At 53.1% G+C, this 17,233-nt stretch overlaps 1 protein-coding gene across 1 annotated transcript; it reads right to left on the reverse strand.

The window, feature by feature from the left end:
* Positions 1–12,877: 12,877 nt before the first annotated feature.
* Foxi3 (forkhead box I3) lies at positions 12,878–16,902 on the reverse strand. Its single transcript, XM_026409454.2, has 2 exons — positions 16,272–16,902; positions 12,878–13,491 (listed from the first exon to the last, which is right to left on the reverse strand). The coding sequence occupies exons 1-2, from the start codon at positions 16,900–16,902 to the stop codon at positions 12,878–12,880; spliced, it is 1,245 nt and encodes a 414-aa protein (XP_026265239.2).
* Between the last annotated feature and the right edge of the window lie 331 nt (positions 16,903–17,233).

Genomic DNA, 17,233 nt, shown 5'->3' on the forward strand with positions numbered 1-17,233 from the left:
GGGGGGGGGGGTCTGAAGTCTTCACTCTGAGCTGGGAGCTGAGCCCCACAGGTGCCCCCAGAGGACAGGAGACTCCTGGGACGGAGATGGGACTTTCTGACTCACAAGCACCAGGTTCCTCCTGATTGTCTTGCACTCAAGCCCCACGGTGAGGACGAAGTGGAGGGTCCAGGAAGACACTGTCCACACAGTGGGCTTGTGTCCTGGCTGAGGAACTCCAAGCTCAGGGAACCGGAGTCTTTTATACAGAGAAATAAGCAAAACTATCAGAGGGAGACTATTTTTAGGGACCAGACACTCAGCAAACCTGAAGTTTCTCAGCTGTTTTCCAAGGTCATTCACTATACAGATGTCCTTGAAAACTCAGTGTGGAGCTAAAGGGCAGTTAGAACCTTAGCTTATGAGATGTGGAGTCAGCAGGGACTTGTGGAGCCTGTCCCCAACAGACTGTGGACCTTGGCTTCAATCCCTAAATGAGGTATATCCACAGCTGGCTTTGGAGAGCTGTCCAGTTTGAGAAGTAGCAGGATTTTGCTGGCTGCGGAGGAACAGTTAGTACGTCAGCGTACTTGTTAGAGAAGACCTTGAGAGAGCCTCTTAGAAATGCTGTGGATCTTGCTTTCTTTTTTTTTTGTGTGTGTGGGGGTACTAGGGATTGAACCCAGGGCCTTGGGCAGGCTAGCAAGTGATGATTTACCACTGAACAATATCCACTGACCTTTATTTATTTTTTTCTTTTTTAAATTTTATATTTTGAGACAGGATCTCGCTGAACTGCTACTGACATTGAACTTGGGCTCCTCTTGTCTCAGCCTCCTAAGTCACTGGGATACGTAGATGTGTGCCACCCTTTCCTTAGGTGTAAATTTTTGGCAACCATTCAGATTTCTTCTTTGGGCACTGATATTTTCAAGGATTTAAGACTTTGGTGTCAATTTTATTTATTGAAATAAGTCCTAGAAATATTCTATTTCATCTAGATTTTTTTAAGGGCATGATATTCTTTTGGCAGGGGTGGCGGGGGTGGGGGCAGATACCAGGGATTGAACTCAGGGGCATTCAACCACTGAGCCACATCCCCAGCCCTATTTCGTATTTTATTTACAGACAGGGTCTCACTGAATTGCTTAGCACCTCGCTGTTGCTGAGGCTGACTTTGAACTTTCAATCCTCCTGCCTAGGCCTCCTGAGCACCACCACACCCAGCAATATTCTTTTTTTATTATGGCAGATATACATATCAAAAATTAATCATTTTAACCATTTTAGGTATATTATTTATTGGCATTAAGTTTTCATCTAGATTTAATTATTTACTATTATTCAGTACTCACTGTGTACGAACTTACTAATTTATGTCATTTAACCCAAACTAAACAATACCAAGATATCTGAAGCACTGGCGTGTGAAAGATACAACACTGACCTTGACTAGATGGAGTCTCCAGCCAGGTGGGGATAAAAGTGAAGGTGCAGGTGCCCAGAGTGTATGATGAACCTACTCTGGGTGACTCAAGGCCGTTCCTGACCAAGACATGGTCCCTTCACTACAGAAAGTGAACATGGACTTCAGTACCTGACACGTCACTCTCTACATGACGTGGCTTTATTTTTCTTCATTCAGTAAAGACACTGGGAGGTGGTCTGCTGTCCTCTGGCAAGGGCACTTACACTCCCACAGCTCCGCCTGAGGGACTGCTGCGTCTCCACGGGGAGGTCACAGGTTTCCTCTCAGCAACTTTGTCATTTTACCCCCTCCGCACCTGGGACATTGCATGAGTGTTCTCCAGGAGTGCTCTCACACATCTTTTTTGTTTCTTGAGACTGGGGATTGAACCAAGGGTGCACTGCATCCCTATCCTTTTTTATGTTTTGATACAGGGTCTTGCTAAGTTGCTGAGGCTGGCCTCCAACTTGCGATCCTCCTGTCAGTGTCCAAGGTCACTAGGATTACAGGTGTGCACCATCATGCCTGGCTCAGATGTGTCTTTCTAAGACATGCTTATGAGAGGAAGTAGGGGAAAAGGCTCCAGAAACATATAGGGCTGCCACCTAGTGAAGTTCTGAGGTCATGTACTACGAAGCCGGACAAAACACCTCTCCCAAATTCCAGTCATCCGCCTCCCAAGTGGCTGAGAAAGAAGAGCACTGTGTGGAGGGTCAGCCTGTCCTTCCTTGTCCTGCTCGAGGGTGGATCTACAATGCAGCATCCTTGAGTGGAGCAGAGGAAGAAGAGTCTCTCTAGCTCGATCTATGGGCTCATGTGGAGTCCCACCCCGTGTGACGATGTGTACCGTGCCCCATGTGTCCAAAGAGATGGAAATGTCTCCTGGAGTCTATGGCCAGTTCCAGCAGGAGAACGTTATGGAAGATGCTAGAATTGGAATAGATACATGCTCCATGCTCTCTCCCTTTAAGATGCAGCTCCTGGCCTGGTGCGGTGGCTCACGCCTGCAATCCTAGGGGCTTGGGAGGCTGAGGCAGGAGGATCACAAGTTCAAAGCCAGCCTCAGCAACTCAGCAAGGTCTTAGGCAACTTAGCAAGATCCTGTCTGAAAATAAAAAATTTTAAAAAAGGGCTGAGGATGTGGCTCAGTGGTAAAATACCCCGGGTTCAATCCCCAGTACTATAAAAGAAAATGCAGCTGTGTCTTGAGGACGGGATTTGGCAGGCACTACACACCCTGTTGTGAGCAGGTGGTCCTGGAGGCTCCACTGCCCTTCCTGGGTGGAGGGGGCCCTCACACCTCCTGCTCCTCCTGGTTGCTCAGAGAGCCCTTCATCATGTGGCAATGAAGAGACAGAGACAGAGGGCCTGGAACACCGGGCGTCTTGCACAGACCTGTAGGTGCATAAACCTCGGTGGCCAAGGAGATTGGCTGGTGATTTAACAAACACACACCACTTCTCAGCATCTGTCCCACCTCAGCCAGAGGTGTCTGACGTCACCCTTCCCCACACAGCGAGCAGCAGTGACCACGGCAGAGAAGCCAACTCTGCCAGAGGACAAGGCTCTGCCTGTGGGCCTCGCCAACGTGGCCTAGAGAAGGCAGCCCCCGCTGAGAGCCAGAGCAGAGGCCCGTGGCCAACTGCATTTTCTTTTGGTAATTTTGTGTGTGCGGGGTGGAACCCAGGACCTGGCATAGGCAAGGGGTCGGTGTCCCTGGGCCAGGCCTCACTCCATGACACACGTGGATCCCCACACAGATCTGTCCCCGGGCACACCGTATAAATAAGCCAGTGCCCTTCAACGGGGTTCACGTTCCCTGTGAGAGAAGATCCATTGCCAGCTTCCAGACCTCAGTCACCCCATGCCAATCCTACTTCGGCACTGCAGCCCTGTGCTGTCCCTGGGACGCCCTGGCCCCACGTCCACCTGGCTCCAGGGTTCACGTGGCGGATCTTCCATGATGGAGGAGGGGGAACATGCCTTGGCAGACATAGGTCGCTCTGGGCTGGGTTTGTTCTTCTCATCACACCTCTGCAGGAGCCATGCACACTGTGACAGGCACCAGCAGTCCCTGCATGGAGGAAACTAGCTTCACGTAGCAGAGCAGGTGAGTCACTTTTGCACCAGGGGAAGCCTGAGCCCTCCAATGTCTCCTGTCATCCTGCCCCTCATCCAGCCAGAGCTGCTCCTGAGGAGGGCTATTCAAATCTCCACCTAAGAAACCAACCTAGAGCCAGGAGCAGTGGCCATGCCTGAGATCCCAGCAGCTCAGGAGGCTGAGGCGGGAGGATCACAAGTTCAAAGCCAGCCTCGGCAACTTTGTAAGGCCCTAAGCAACTCAGTGAGACCTTGTCTGTAAGTAAAACTTAAAAAATGGCTGGGGATGTGGCTCAGTTGTTAAGCAACCCTGGGTTCAATCCCACACACAAAAAAGAAAGAATCAAAACAAGAAACCAATATAGAGCTGGGTTAAATACTTAATGATTTATGGGTAGTGGAGTATTATGTCTGCTTCTCAAATGATTCAGAAGAAGTCTGTGTGGGTATAAATACATTCTGTACCCTTCCCTCTCCCGCCTCTCCAACATCACAGAGCAGGGCCCCATAACTGGACAGATTTCAGTGAAGTTGCAGGATACCAAAGGCAATGAGGACATTCTAAAAGCAGCCAGAGAGAGAGGCCCATAACAGAAGCCAGAAGATAGGGACCAACATCTCCCCAGGGCAGGGCTGAGAGGACCTGGGTCTTGGACACACCTACCTGCCTGTCAAAATGAAGCATTTCTAACAAATAAAGACCAGGGAGATTACGACCAGGAGGACTTCACCAGAAGAGTCGCTATGGATGTTATTTCAGCAGGAGAAAAGCAGCCCTGAAGAAATGCAAGAAAGGAGGACAAAGAGCGACTGCACAGGGGGCCCTGAAACACCAGCTAAGCTCTGAGCCGCCTCCCCTCGTTCTACAGCCTCTGGTCAGAGTGGGCCTTGGACGGTCAGGGCCCTGCCTGGTCTGCTCTGAGCCCACTGGGTCCTGGGGAAGCCCAGGACTCCTCCGGGGCTCCCAGCCTCCTGGACCGACCCTGGAGCCCCATCCCTCCCTGCATGGTAGGTGGCTCACATGCCCAAGGCCCTGCTGCTGGGGGGACTCTGTGGGAGGTTGCCTCATAGCGATGCCCGGGCGCAGTGACTCCTGCCACTTCTGTCTCCCTCTGGGCTTCCAGGCTGCTGGCAAGCTGAGCAACTTCACCAACAAACCCGCCAAGATGTGCTGCCTGACCTCAGGCCCGAGAGCTCCGGGCCGTCTGCGCGTGCTGGCACTACCCCAGCCCAAGTCAGCCTGTCCTCTTCCTAGCTGACCACCTCAGGCGTTCTCCTGCAGCGGAAGCTACTGCAGACTCGTGATCTGTTCCCTTTTCTCCCCAAACCCTTGACGCTGGCTCTGGGTCCCACCTGTGTTTCCTACCTTGAGTTTGTGAGGTGGCTGTCCCTTGTCCTCTCACAGCATAGTCAGCTCGTCAGCAGTGACATCAGCTCTGTCTTCAAAATATATCAATAAGTGAGACTTTTCTTCAGTCTGTACCCAGCCACTGATTGTAAACACAGAAATATCGATATCATCACAGCTGGTGATAGGATCTGGGTGTTTATAGACATACATCATGAATTTGTGGTGTTAGAATTAAAACGGGGAGTTTGGGGCTGGGGCTGAGGCTGGGGCTCAGAGGTAGGGCACTTACCTAGTTCCCAGGAGGGCCTGGGTTCCACCCCCAGCACTGAAAAAATACAAACAAAAAGTACAACTGGCCATAAGGGGCAGCCTTGCTCTGCCATCCTCCCCTTGGCTCCGGGCTCAGAGCCTGCCTTGCCCTCTTCCTCCTGTGGCTCCTCTGGGGACCTGCCCGTGTCCCCAGGAAGTCATGGCATCCTCCAGGTGCTGTCCTCCCCACCTGCATGCCGCTCTGCTGGCTAAGTGACTCCTTCCACAGCCTCAAGGAAGCTTTCATTAAATTTTTGGAGAATTCTCAGCCATGATGGCCACGAATGTCCCTTCCATTCCTGTCTCAGTTTCTTCTTTCTGGTATTCCCGATTTGTGAAACTGACAGTTCTATTTGAAACACCAGTTTCATTCGTAAAATAAAATCAGACTTCTTCCTTTCTGTCTTGTCCAACTTCGCTTCTTCCCTGGCTTCCTCGGCCTGCCCTTGTTGTCCAGGCCTGCCTGGCCACCTGCCCCCAGCCAGCTCCTTCAGCTCCCTACAGAAGCCCTCCTGTCCAGGCCTCTGCTGGGCTGCTCCCCACCTGCCCTGGTCCCTCCCTTCCCGCATCCCTCACCTGCTCAAGTCCTACTGGGCCGGGGGAGGGGGGGCTATCCCCAGCATCCCACTGCCCCCTCCCCCCCATGGTCACTGGTCCCCCAACTGCTGTCCCTTTGCAGGGTCTAAGTACCACACTCCTTGGGGCGTGGCATGTGGCTGCTTCCCCCAATGGGCACAGTAGGTACTTAGTAAAACTCTTTGAGCACAGTTGGAGAGGACAGAATGGTCTGATGCTGCCCCTCCAGAGTTACCTTAGAGAGGCTGAGCAGGACCGTGGCCACCCTGTGGTAAGAATCCTATGTTGCCAGGACACCAGCTCTCCCTGACTCCTGAGTCCAGGAAGGTGGGTTTCCCAGGAGGGACACATGTTCTGAGCAGGCAGGGAAGAGGGCAGCCAATGGCCACTGCTTCTGAGCAGCACAAGGTGGGGAGGGTGTGTCTGGGGCACTGCAGTGCATCTCACGGAAGGAGAGGCTCTAGGTTGGGCTGAAGGCAGTCCTTCTGCTCCTAAAGGCACTTGGTGAAGGCTGCCAAACCAGAAAGGAGAGACCTGGGAAGTCTCCTAGCTGCAGGAGTGCTGGGCCTCTGGAGGCTCCAAGTGTTGGTGGGAATCTCCTCTGTGACAAGCCAGAGCAGGGGTGGGGGTTGGGGGAGATAGTGCTGAAGTCTAGATCCAGGCAGAATAGAGAAGTTCTTGGGAGTCTGCCCATTTAAAGCCAAAGGACAAGGATAACTTTTCCTGTTCTCTGTACCTATGAGCTCGCAGTGGCACATGCCTATCATCCCAGCAGCTCAGGAGGCTGAGGCAGGAGGATTGCAAGTTCAAAGCAACTTAGCGAGGCTCTAAGCAACTTAGTGAGGCTCTGCTCTAACTAAAAATTCAAAAGGGCTCGGATGAGGCTCAGTGGTTAAGCACCCCTGAGTTCCATCCAAAAATAAATAAATAAATAATGATGAAATCATGGAGATGTGGCTGCTCTGTGCCTTGGTCCCCCAAACAAGGGAGAGGAATAATGTACCTTTCTCTTAGGGTCTATGACAATTTCTTCACTTGGACGTGGGCTTTATTTTTTAAGCAAAAGTAGGTGGCTATGAATGGGGTCACCTCAGAGTGCACCTCAGAGTGCATGTACCTTGTCCCCCTCTGGCCCTTGTGCTAGCTCCAGCCACAACCCCAGAAGTCATCCTTATTGATAAGATGCTTTTATCTTATTTTGAGTCAAAGACAGTTAAGACCGCCTGGGGGAGTTGATGGGAGTGGGAGGGGTCAGGATGCCAGGGACAGCTGCTCCCAAGAGGGAACTGTGAACAGGAGCCAGAGTACCTGGGGAGGTGCTCCCTCCTGGCAGAAGGAGCGAAGAGGGTTTGAGGGCCTCACAGTGGTGAGCCGCTCTGGGAGTGTGAGACTGTGGAAGGCCAGGAGCTGGAATGTGCAGGGCCAGATAAGCCTCTGCGTTTGCTGCTACTAGAATTTCCGGAGAGGCTCCAAGTGGGAAAGAAATGTGCTACTGGCATGATATTTACATATCATGCTGGTAGTCAGGTGCTGGGGCCACGCCTATAATCCCAGCATCTCTGAAGGCTGAGGCAGGAAAGTTCAAGGTCGGCCACACAAGTTAGTGAGAATCTGTCTTAAAATAACAAGAGGACTGGGGACAGAGCTCAGTGGTAAAGCATTCCCAGCTTTAGTCCCCCAGTGTCCCCACCCCCCCCAAAAAAAAAGAGGTGAGGTGCCCCCAGGTGAATAGATGAGCTGTCAGGAGCCGAGACCAACTCAGGATCCAGAGCCAACAGCTCTTATTTAGCCCAGCAGGAGCGCAGGCTTAGCCTGCTCAGGGCCTGGGCTCCCTCCCTAACTAGCCTCACCTTCCAGCTGTTGAACCACAACATGGGCATCCTGACAGCGACTTTCTGAAAAGAGACCCGTGGGGCTCTGTGGGTGGACAGAGTCGGCACACACAGATTAAAGGTGATATCCACACATTGCCCCTCCCGGCCACCGTCCCGAGAGAGGCCTTCACCCACTTCACCTTGGAGGGGACGAAGGCCTAGGGAGTTTGTGGAACTGGGCCAGGCCCAGGTGTGGAGTCGAAGGTGATGGGGGATAGGGTCAGTGGGCCTCATCCTTGGACAGAAGAGTCCTCCTGCTGCCTGGTGCCTGGTTTCCCATCCGGGTGGAACGGAGGTGTCTCCATGTGGTGACACAGGCCACTCACGAGGATGATGGAGAGGAGAAAACCCTACACACACGGAGCTCCAGTGAACCTCCGCTCAAGTGCAGTCCAAAGAAGTCAGTCCCCGGTCCCCAAGGCTGACACCGGGGCGAGAGCAGGGAGCCGGGGGTGTAATGCCATGGTGGGCAGTGCACTCCAGGCCTGGAAGGGGGTCAGGGAACCCGCTCTAGGCAGTCACAAAGCCTGAGGCTGCTTTATTCTGACCAGCTCTGTGGCCCAGATGCACCATGGATCTGTGTGCCTGAGACCCTCTTGGCACAAAGGTCTAGTAGGAGCCATCAGAAAGGGAAGAGACTGGGGCTGCAGCCTCTTGGCCCAGGCCTGGGGAACTTGAACCAGCCTACCCCTCTCTGGCCTCCATTTGGAGGCTGATGAAGAGACTCAGGGGGGCTTGTGGCCCCTGCTCTGTGTACCTCTCTTCTTGGCCTCCCTCATATTTTTTAAGGACTGATCTCCTCTCTTCTGAGTGGTGAGCAACTCAAACCAGGGCCTGGGGCTTGGTCATCCTGGTGGCCACTGGGGGTTGCTGAGTCAGCGGATACATTCCTCATGAGTTCTCAACCATGGTTCCCGATGTCCGGCTTCCCTGGGCAGCTTCAGAGCCCAAGACCTGGGCCTTGATCTGGCTGCCGGCTGATGCGGAGGAGGATATGCCAAGGAAAAGTGACTTCCCTTCCCACGGCTCACCTTCCCGTGTTCAGAGCAGGAGCCCAGACCCCAATCCAGCCTCGGGGACACACAAAGGAAGTGCCTCATCAGGAACACCACTCGGCTGGGGGCAGGAGCCGGGGTTCTAGGCCCAAGTTGGCTACCCTAGTAGCCACCTTGGGAAGTCCTCAGGCCCCTCTGTCCCTCCCTTTCTGCCTTTTGAAATGCAGAGGTGGTGAGGTAGGTGGAGGGCAGGTGGGCTCTGACATCAGATGGTCTAGTTTGAATCCCAGTTCAAGCCCTTACCTACAGCACCACTTAGGTGGTGAGCGAGAGCAGGGACCCAGGCTCCAGGCCTGGGCGTCCGCCGGGTGGGGCCGTGGGCAGAGGGCTACTTTATACTTCAATTGTGGGCTTGGGAAGGTGCCGGCACCTGGTAAGTGGGTTTTTATTATTGCAATGCTTGTCTCTTTTTAAACCGGTAAAGGACTGTTCCCTGCCTGTTTTCAAGGACCCTTTAACATCATGAGTGAATGGTAAACTGGAGTGCCTCGTGGGTAGCTGCTCCTTTCTGACCTTTTTTTGTTTGGAATCTGATGGGGGAAATTCCTTCTTTTCTCAGTGGTGCCAGCCACCCAGTCACAGCCCCTCGATGGCTTTCCATGACAAAGGCAGGGCGGGCCGGGTCTCTAGCTGGCCTGCAGATCTCGCCTCAGGATAGACTGGGGCTTCTGTTTCATTAGCCACCTCCAGGTTTTAGCTACAGGGGCAGCGAAAGGAAACAAAAGCCCAGCTGGACCCCAAGACAGGACCTGTGGAGGGTCTGGGAAGCCTCAGGAAGGAAGAGAGGCAGTTTGGAGTCTGCTCTGAAGGGCAGTGGCCTGCGCTTGGCCCTTCGCCCAGGGAGCGCCCTCAGGCCAGGCAGGGGGAGGGCGGAGAGGCATAGGGCTTTCAAAGCCTCTGGGCTCCTGGCTGTGTTTTCCAGTAAGTTCAAGAATGGGACGGAGGATCTAAAAGACTGTCAAGAAGGAAACTTGAAACCTGCTCTTTAGCTCCTCAAATTCTCCCTGGGTCCCATGGCATCCCGGATGCCCCAGTCCTAGGACGCAGGCAGGCCGCTGGCGGGCCTCCGGCTCCCCGGAGATGCACCTTAACTGAGTGCTGTGGGCCACATCTCATCCTCTGCGCTGACTCTACCAGAGCCAGACATGGTACCCAGGCAGTGTCACTGCTGCAGGAAATCGGTGTGAACTGGGCACTGGCCCATGGGACCTGGAAGCAGCCCAGGCCCAGGCAGCTGCTTCCCTCTCTTCCTGCCGGTGCCCAGCAGGGGCCAGGCTGGTGGACAAACCAGAGCACAGCTCCAGCAGTGTGGGCAGCAGGGACCCAGCCTCCCCTTTGACGGTGCCACAAAGAGGGAAACAGGTTCTCTTCACCTTTGTCCTCATACAGGGCATCATTCTTTTTTTTTTTTTTTTTTAAAGAGAGAGTGAGAGGGACAGAGAGAGAGAGAGAGAGAGAGAGAGAGAGAGAGAGAATTTTGACATTTATTCATTTTTTCTTAGTTCTCGGCGGACACAACATCTTTGTTGGTATGTGGTGCTGCTGAGGATCGAACCCGGGCCGCACGCATGCTAGGGGAGCGCGCTACCGCTTGAGCTACATCCACAGCCCCAGGGCATCATTCTGACACTTAATGTCCATCAACTACCCAGACCCAGGACTTTCAGATGCATTGTAAGGTTTTGTTTCTTCCCAAGAAACCTGGATGCCTGAGTCCCACACTTCCCACCCCAAAAGAGGTTTAGTCAAAATATTCCCAGCCTTCCCATCTAATAACTTGATATCAAGAAGGAAGCTACCTTGAGAATCTATAATCAGGAGCTGAAACACTGACAGATTCTACCTCCATGTGACCTCAGCTCCAAGAAATGCCCCAGTCATTTGGGTTGCTCCTGCTCCAATGGTCTTTAGGGAGAAGAGGCACTGTATAGGTTAGAAGCTGCCCGGACCAAAGCCAGAGGCCTATGCAGACAGACCGGGCTCACCCTCTGGCCCCAGGACCTAGGGTTTTGGAAGCGGCTTGTTGGCAAATTGCAGGTGTTGGGCTAGATCACCTGTCCCTCACCACCTCAGGGGCCTTTGGGCAGCTTTTGAAGCCCTGGTCCTTTGGCTTCTTTTCAGATGGGGCAAGTTTGTAATACCAGCTCTTTCCTTAGCATCCATGGGTTGCCAAGCCCCTTCCCCCCAGAGCACCGTTTGTCTGATGCACTGAAATCTGGTTGATCCAGATAGTGAGCCCATCAGAAGCCAACAGTCATGTTGTGTGTGTGTGGGGGGTGCAAACCTGAGGGACAGGTGACAGCTCGGCCCCCCAGTGGCTGATGCCATGCCCCTTATCCCTCTATTCCTTTAGGACAAAGCAGGAATGCCCCAAAGAGGCCAGAAGTCACCCCACTTGAGTTTATTTCCTGTAGTCTTTCTCAGCAGGCAGTTTACTTTTCTAAAAAATTTTTTTCTTTGCTTCCCTGGTTCACATTATAAATTAACTCACAAATATAGAGTTGTGCTAGAAAAAATATTTATAAAAGTTCATATGCTTGCTCACATACAAAAATATCCATAGAAATGGTTTTCTGTACACACAGTAGAGGGTAGGGAGTCTCTTTGGTTGTCTTTGTATAAAAGGTAGTGGCGACGATCTTGAGCTCAATAAGTTCATGATTTTTTCCACATGCTCTATTTCAAAATAAAGATTTTTTTTGAAAAATATTGTATCTTCAGGAGTATACAGGAAACAGTTGTTTTTTTTTTTTTTTTTAATTACAATGTGTATGTGATCCTGTTTCTAGAAAATTCCAAACCCCAGACAAAAAATGCTCACATCAAAGGCTCAAAATCTTGGCAAAGGGGACTCAGGCTATCTTCATCTGAATAGAATGCTGTTCTCAGGGCGTCCAGCCACCATTCATTTTTAATTAACATTTTCTTACTAACTCACTAGTCCACCAATAATGGCCAAGTGTTTGCCATGTAAGGTGCCAGGTCTCTGCTGGGCCCTGGGAGGGTGAAGGCAAGAGTTACTCAAGGGACCATGCCTCTGAAGGAAAGGGTGCTAAGATAAATAAAATTATCTATTTTTTAATTTGACCACAAATGGTTTATCATATTAAAAGCTATGAAATTCCATTTTAAAACTAATAAAATTCTAACAATACTTGACTACAAAATGAAATGCCCAGGACAGGAGCTAAGAGGGACAGGCTGCCGTGGTCAGCTGGCTCAGTGGTCACCTCAGCCTTGGACTTGGGCAGGAGGTGAGGCAGAGCCAGTGAGCATCTCCCTTCCTGTCCAGGGGAGCATCACCAGGGACTGCCATTTCCACCAGAGTCTCTGGTGGGGTGAGACCCAGCTCCTGCCATGCCTGCCTCCTTAGCCTGACACGGTCCAGTTGGTCTCAGCAACTGGGATACAGGTTACCAGCTCCAGCTTTGCAGCCAGGCCCAGGTCCACCATTTTCTCCCTGGGACCTCGGGCAAGTCACATCTCATCTCAGAAGTCCATGTCGCTTGCATAGACAGCAAGTGTGGGACAGGAATCTATGTCCACCCCTGTGAGGCAAAGTGGGCTAAACCCATTGAGAATAGGGCAATGCTTGGTACCTAGGGCAGCCTTAAGGCAATCAGTACGTCACAGGTACCAGTCAGAGGTGACCTGCTGCACACTTGTAGTGCTTCCTGGCACACTGATACAAACTTTAACTGGAGGCCAAGGACACAAAGTTGGAAGTTTCCTATAAAAGGCCAAATTACCTGGCTTTTCTAGAAAAGATCAGAAAGCTGTAGGATAGGGGATAGCCAGCTGCTCCAGAGCCTTTGGCTGGTGGGTCCAACCACAGGCTCCAAGTGCTAGCTGCTGTTTACCACCTAGGGACTTCAGGGTGGGCTCCAACTGAGCACCCCTGAGCCCACCACCCGGCACAGATCGACAAGGCCCCAGACCCAGTCTCTGCCTCAAAGAGCTGCAGGCTACCTGCCTCAGAATGCAGGCGGACTTCTGCCCAGAGGCCCATCTCCAGGAGACCTGTAAAAGTTTGCTAGGGTCTGGGGGTTCCCTGCTCCCTCTCAGTTACACCACGGGATCACCCGGGAGTTCAAACAAATGCAGAAGCCCAGCCCCACCCCAGAACTCGATCTGCTCAGCAGTGCCTCCAAGTCTGAGAAGCACCCTATACCTCGGAGCCCTCCCGTGGGTAGATGAGGCTGTTGACCATGCCCAGGTTGTAGAAGGGGCTGCTGAAGGGGCTGCTCTGGCCCCCACTGGCACTGGCCGGGAACGGGCTGTAGTAGGAAGATCGCTGGCTGCTGCCGCTGCTGGTGCCCAGCGCCAAGGTGTCTGCAGAGGCCTCGGAGATGGAGGTGGCGGGGAAGACGCTGCTGGAGGGCAGCTGAGGGCCCTGGGCCCCCAGGTGGCGGCCACCAGGGCTGGCGCGCTGGGCACTCCCACCGCTGCCGACGCTGAGACTGCTGAGGCTGCTGAAGAAGGCACCGAGGCAGGGGGTGGAGGCCAGCACAGGGCCACCCGGCGGGGACCCGGGGCTCTTGGCGCCCTCAGGCTCCGGAGACTGCGCTGGCCGCAGCACCGAGGAGGGGCCTTCTCCCTCCGGGGCGCCACCCACCCGGGCCCCCAATCCCGAGGACAGCCCTTCTTCTGACTTGGAAGTCCCGGTGGCCACCGCAGAGCTGCCGCTGGCCTCCGACCGCCGCTTGCGCTTCCGACGGAAGTTTCCATTATCAAACATCTTCTCGCAGTTTGGATCCAGAGTCCAGTAATTACCTTTCCCTGGGAAAGAAGGACATATTAGAGAAGGACCTGTTTATGCCTGTGCATAGTTGTTCCACGGTCCCCTCAGGTCCCAAGACCCCTGGAGCTGCCTACAGCCCTGGAAGTGCCAAACCTCTTTTTTCTGTTTTTTTTTTTTTTTTCCTATACATATTTACCCACGATATAGTTTAATTTCTAAAATGAGGCAAGGTAAAAGTTACTACTAATAACTAATAATAAAGTAGCACAATTAAGCAAAATGTAACTGTGATAGAAATCATGTGATCTGGACATGCCCCTGTCTCCCCAGAGACTGGGGAAACTGAGGCAGGGGCATGGCAAATTCCATACCAGCCTGAGCAACTTGGCAAGACCCCATATAGATGTCAAAGTTGGAGATTGCAGGACTGAATTAGCTCAGCAGTAGAGTGCTTGCCTAGCATGTGTGAGGCCCTGGGTTCCATGCCTCCCCCAGACTTAATTAGATTCCCAAAGCACTTGTAATTAAATTGCCCAACACCTTCCCTTATTCTAGATCCAAAAAAGTGTGACCTTGCAAAATCATGGAACTCTGTTGCTACTTAAAACTTGGGCTTCCATTTTTTACAATGATAGGGATGAGAACAGCACCCATCTACCAGATTGAGGTTTAAATGACATCTCAAGCATAGTAGCTGGCACATGGCAAGCAGTGAAAATAGAGTATTTATTGTAAAATTCTTGTTCCCTAAAAGTATAAAACTCCCACCATTGAAAAAAACTATCTTACTGGAAAAAAAGCAGCCTGCAAATGAAGATTGATTCCTGTGTAATCTCCTCGGTATTAGCAACTCATGGGATGACACTCTTTTGGAGTTTGAGGAAATGCTGGCCATCGACCTCCATTCCTGTTGGGCAGCACACACCCCTGAAAATCTTCTAAGCCTTCTGTCCACATGGCAAACATGGACAAAGCTTGTCTGCTTAGAAAATGTCCCTTATGTTCTACAACCAAGGTGGGAAAGAGGGATATCTCATCCAATAGCCCTTTTTACTTCTAGAAAAAAAGAACCTTTGATGTTTCAAAGTACTACCAAGCATTTACCTTTAGTGAGAGTTTTATATGGAAAACCTTAGTACCTCCTCACAGTTCTATGGAGACTCCTAATACAATTGTCCCCACTCTTCAGATGGGGAAAATGAGATGCAGACTGGTCAGCAACTTGCTGTATTCAAGAGCTACACAATCACTGCCATGATAGAGCCAGCATCTAGGCAGGCTGACTCCAGACCCAGAATTCTTTGTTAACTACTGTGTTAAGCTGCCTCCACAAACTAGCAGGCACTCACTCTTCCAAGCCCATGATCTTCGGTGAAGCATTTTCTGCAGATAATTGTAGGAAAAAGAAAGTTTTATATGACTACAGTTTAGGTAACAATACCTGCATCTATCAGGTGTATATATTGGGCCAATTAGGTCCCAACAGATTATTATTATTATGTTGTGTGTGGGGAGGGAGTTGCTGGGAATGGAACCCAGGGCCTCATGCATGCAGGCAAGTGCTTTACTACTGAACCACACCTTCAGCCCAAAATATTTTGTTTTGCAAGTACCAAGAGCTTTGATGACACTACCAATAACTTTAAATGTTTACAAAAGTTCAAGAGTTCATATAACTAACAAGATAATCTTGGGTAATTCACAGGCCAAATCAGGAAGATGCATCTTCTAGAACTGTCTACTCAGTTCAATACAGTACCCACCAGCCACAGTTGGCTATGGGCACTTGGAATTGAGATGTGGAATAAAATGCTCACAGGAAACTGAACATTTAGAACCAAGGAAATAATATAAAGAATGCATTATAATTTTTATAATTGAAACATTTTGGATACTTAAATAATATTAAAAATGTCACCAGACTCTGGACTTTCTGAATGCGACTTTGTACAGTATTCCTGTTGGAAAGTGCTGCTGCAGCATGGCTTCAGGGGGCTAGGGAAAATCCCAACCTCAGCGCCATGCCTGAGAACACTTCTGTTTGACTAATATTGTTTCCGACGGCAGCTCCCTCCCCTTCCCTTGTCCTGGGCTCCTTGGGAAAACCTCAAGTTTCTCTCCTGTTTTTAAGCTGCTTCTCTCCACCTCCCCCTAGGCCAGGTAAGAAAGGGCACTCAGCGCTGTAAGGTGGCCCTCCCTGCTCCAGGGGTTTTGGAGCTCAGAGCAGAAGAAAGTTGGGGACATTCTTTTTACATTTCTAACTAGTTAAGGCATCAAAATCACAATTTGTAGGGTCATGAAAGCTGTCCCAGCTCTATCTAATGGTGCCGGAGCCACGGGGGTCTTCTTTCTCAGGTGGTCACAGTGTGAGATTCGTAGGAGTCGGATAGAGGAGGAAACACGCCAGAGTCCGCCTCCTTTGTGAAAGCCGACGGGGATCCCAGCTTTCTCAACCTTTCGGGTGAGTTTCCCGGCATTCCCACTCTCCATCAGCCTTCCTTGTAACTAGGCGACCCTTCAAAAGGGCCGATGAACACTGCCCAGGGATGGCCTCTCGTTTGACACGAACTTTCCCCCTCTCCTCTATCTAACTGGAGGTACGGAGGTAAGGGACGAGCTCCCCGCTCACTGGGTGCTCCCTCCAGACTTCTCAGACGTTTCTTTCTCCTCCGGTTCCCCTCACCCTGGTCAGACGAGGTGGCTGCCCCTCCACCTGCGCCCGCCCCGGCTCGGAGGAGACCAGGCAGCCACAGACCCTGCCCGGCTCCTGCCCGCGCCCGCCTACCGAGCCTCGAAGCACCTGCCTCGCCGCCCTCACCTGGGTCATCCTCGTCGCGGGGCACCTTCTTGAAGCAGTCGTTGAGAGACAGGTTGTGGCGAATAGAGTTCTGCCAACCGGCCTTGCTGCGCTGGTAGAAGGGGAAGCTGTCGGCCACGAACTGGTAGATGTGGCTGAGCGTAAGCTTGCGCTCGGGCGCGCTCTGGATGGCCATGGCGATGAGCGCTGAGTACGAGTAGGGCGGCCGCACCATCTTCATCAAGTCCTCGCGGCTGGCCATGGACAGCCAGCCCAGCTCTCCCGGCGCCGCGGACCCCGCGGGCGAGGCGGGCGCGGCGGGCGCGGGCTGCGCGAAGGGCCGCTGGGCGCACGTGAAGGAGCCGGCGGCGGGCGGCGGCTGCAGGAAGGGCCCGGCCGCGGCCCCGGGAGGCGGCGGCGGCGGCGGTGCGCCCAGGTAGGCGGCAGCCGCGGCGGCAGCGGCGGAGGACGGGCTGCCCACCCCGGGCCCATTGAGCCACAGGTAAGGGTTGGCGGCAGCGGCCGGCGGCGCGGCGTAGTCGGCCAGCGTGTAGGGCGCCCTGGAGGCCGGGGGCGCGCCCGGGGCGGCGGCGGCGGGGGTCAGGCTGGGCTGCGAGTACACGCCGAAGTTGTCGCCGCAGTAAAGGGCCATGTCGACGGCCGAGGGCGGGTGCGGCGCGGCCGCGGCGAGCGGGGAGCGCGGCTGGTCCCGCCGCTCGGTCGAGAGCATCCCTCTGCGGGCCACCCTGCGGCCCGCCTCGCCTGCGCTCGGCGCCGGCTCCCGGGCCGGGGTCGGCAGGTGCGGGCGGAGCCCAGAGAGCAGCAGCTTATATCCGCGCGCCACCCCCGGGCCGCGGCCCGCTCTCCACGCCCCCGGCCCGCCCCACCTGCCGCGCCCCGCTCCGCCCCTCCCGGCGTGCGCTGGCCGAGCCACCGGGTTTAAGGTAAGCAACCTTCCCGTCCTCTCAACCCGGCGACGAGAT

Source organism: Urocitellus parryii, chromosome 12, assembly GCF_045843805.1.
Source record: "Urocitellus parryii isolate mUroPar1 chromosome 12, mUroPar1.hap1, whole genome shotgun sequence".
In the NCBI taxonomy this organism is placed as follows: domain Eukaryota; kingdom Metazoa; phylum Chordata; class Mammalia; order Rodentia; family Sciuridae; genus Urocitellus; species Urocitellus parryii.

What these genes read in the sequence shown, in the direction of transcription:
- Foxi3 (XM_026409454.2), bottom strand. Translation starts at nt 16,902, where the DNA reads ATGGCCCTTTACTGCGGCGACAACTTCGGCGTGTACTCGCAGCCCAGC. An exon ending in CCGCGACGAGGATGACCCAG is followed by an intron (nt 13,492 to 16,271) that starts GTGAGGGCGGCG and finishes CTTCTTTCCCAG; the next exon opens with GGAAAGGTAATTACTGGACT.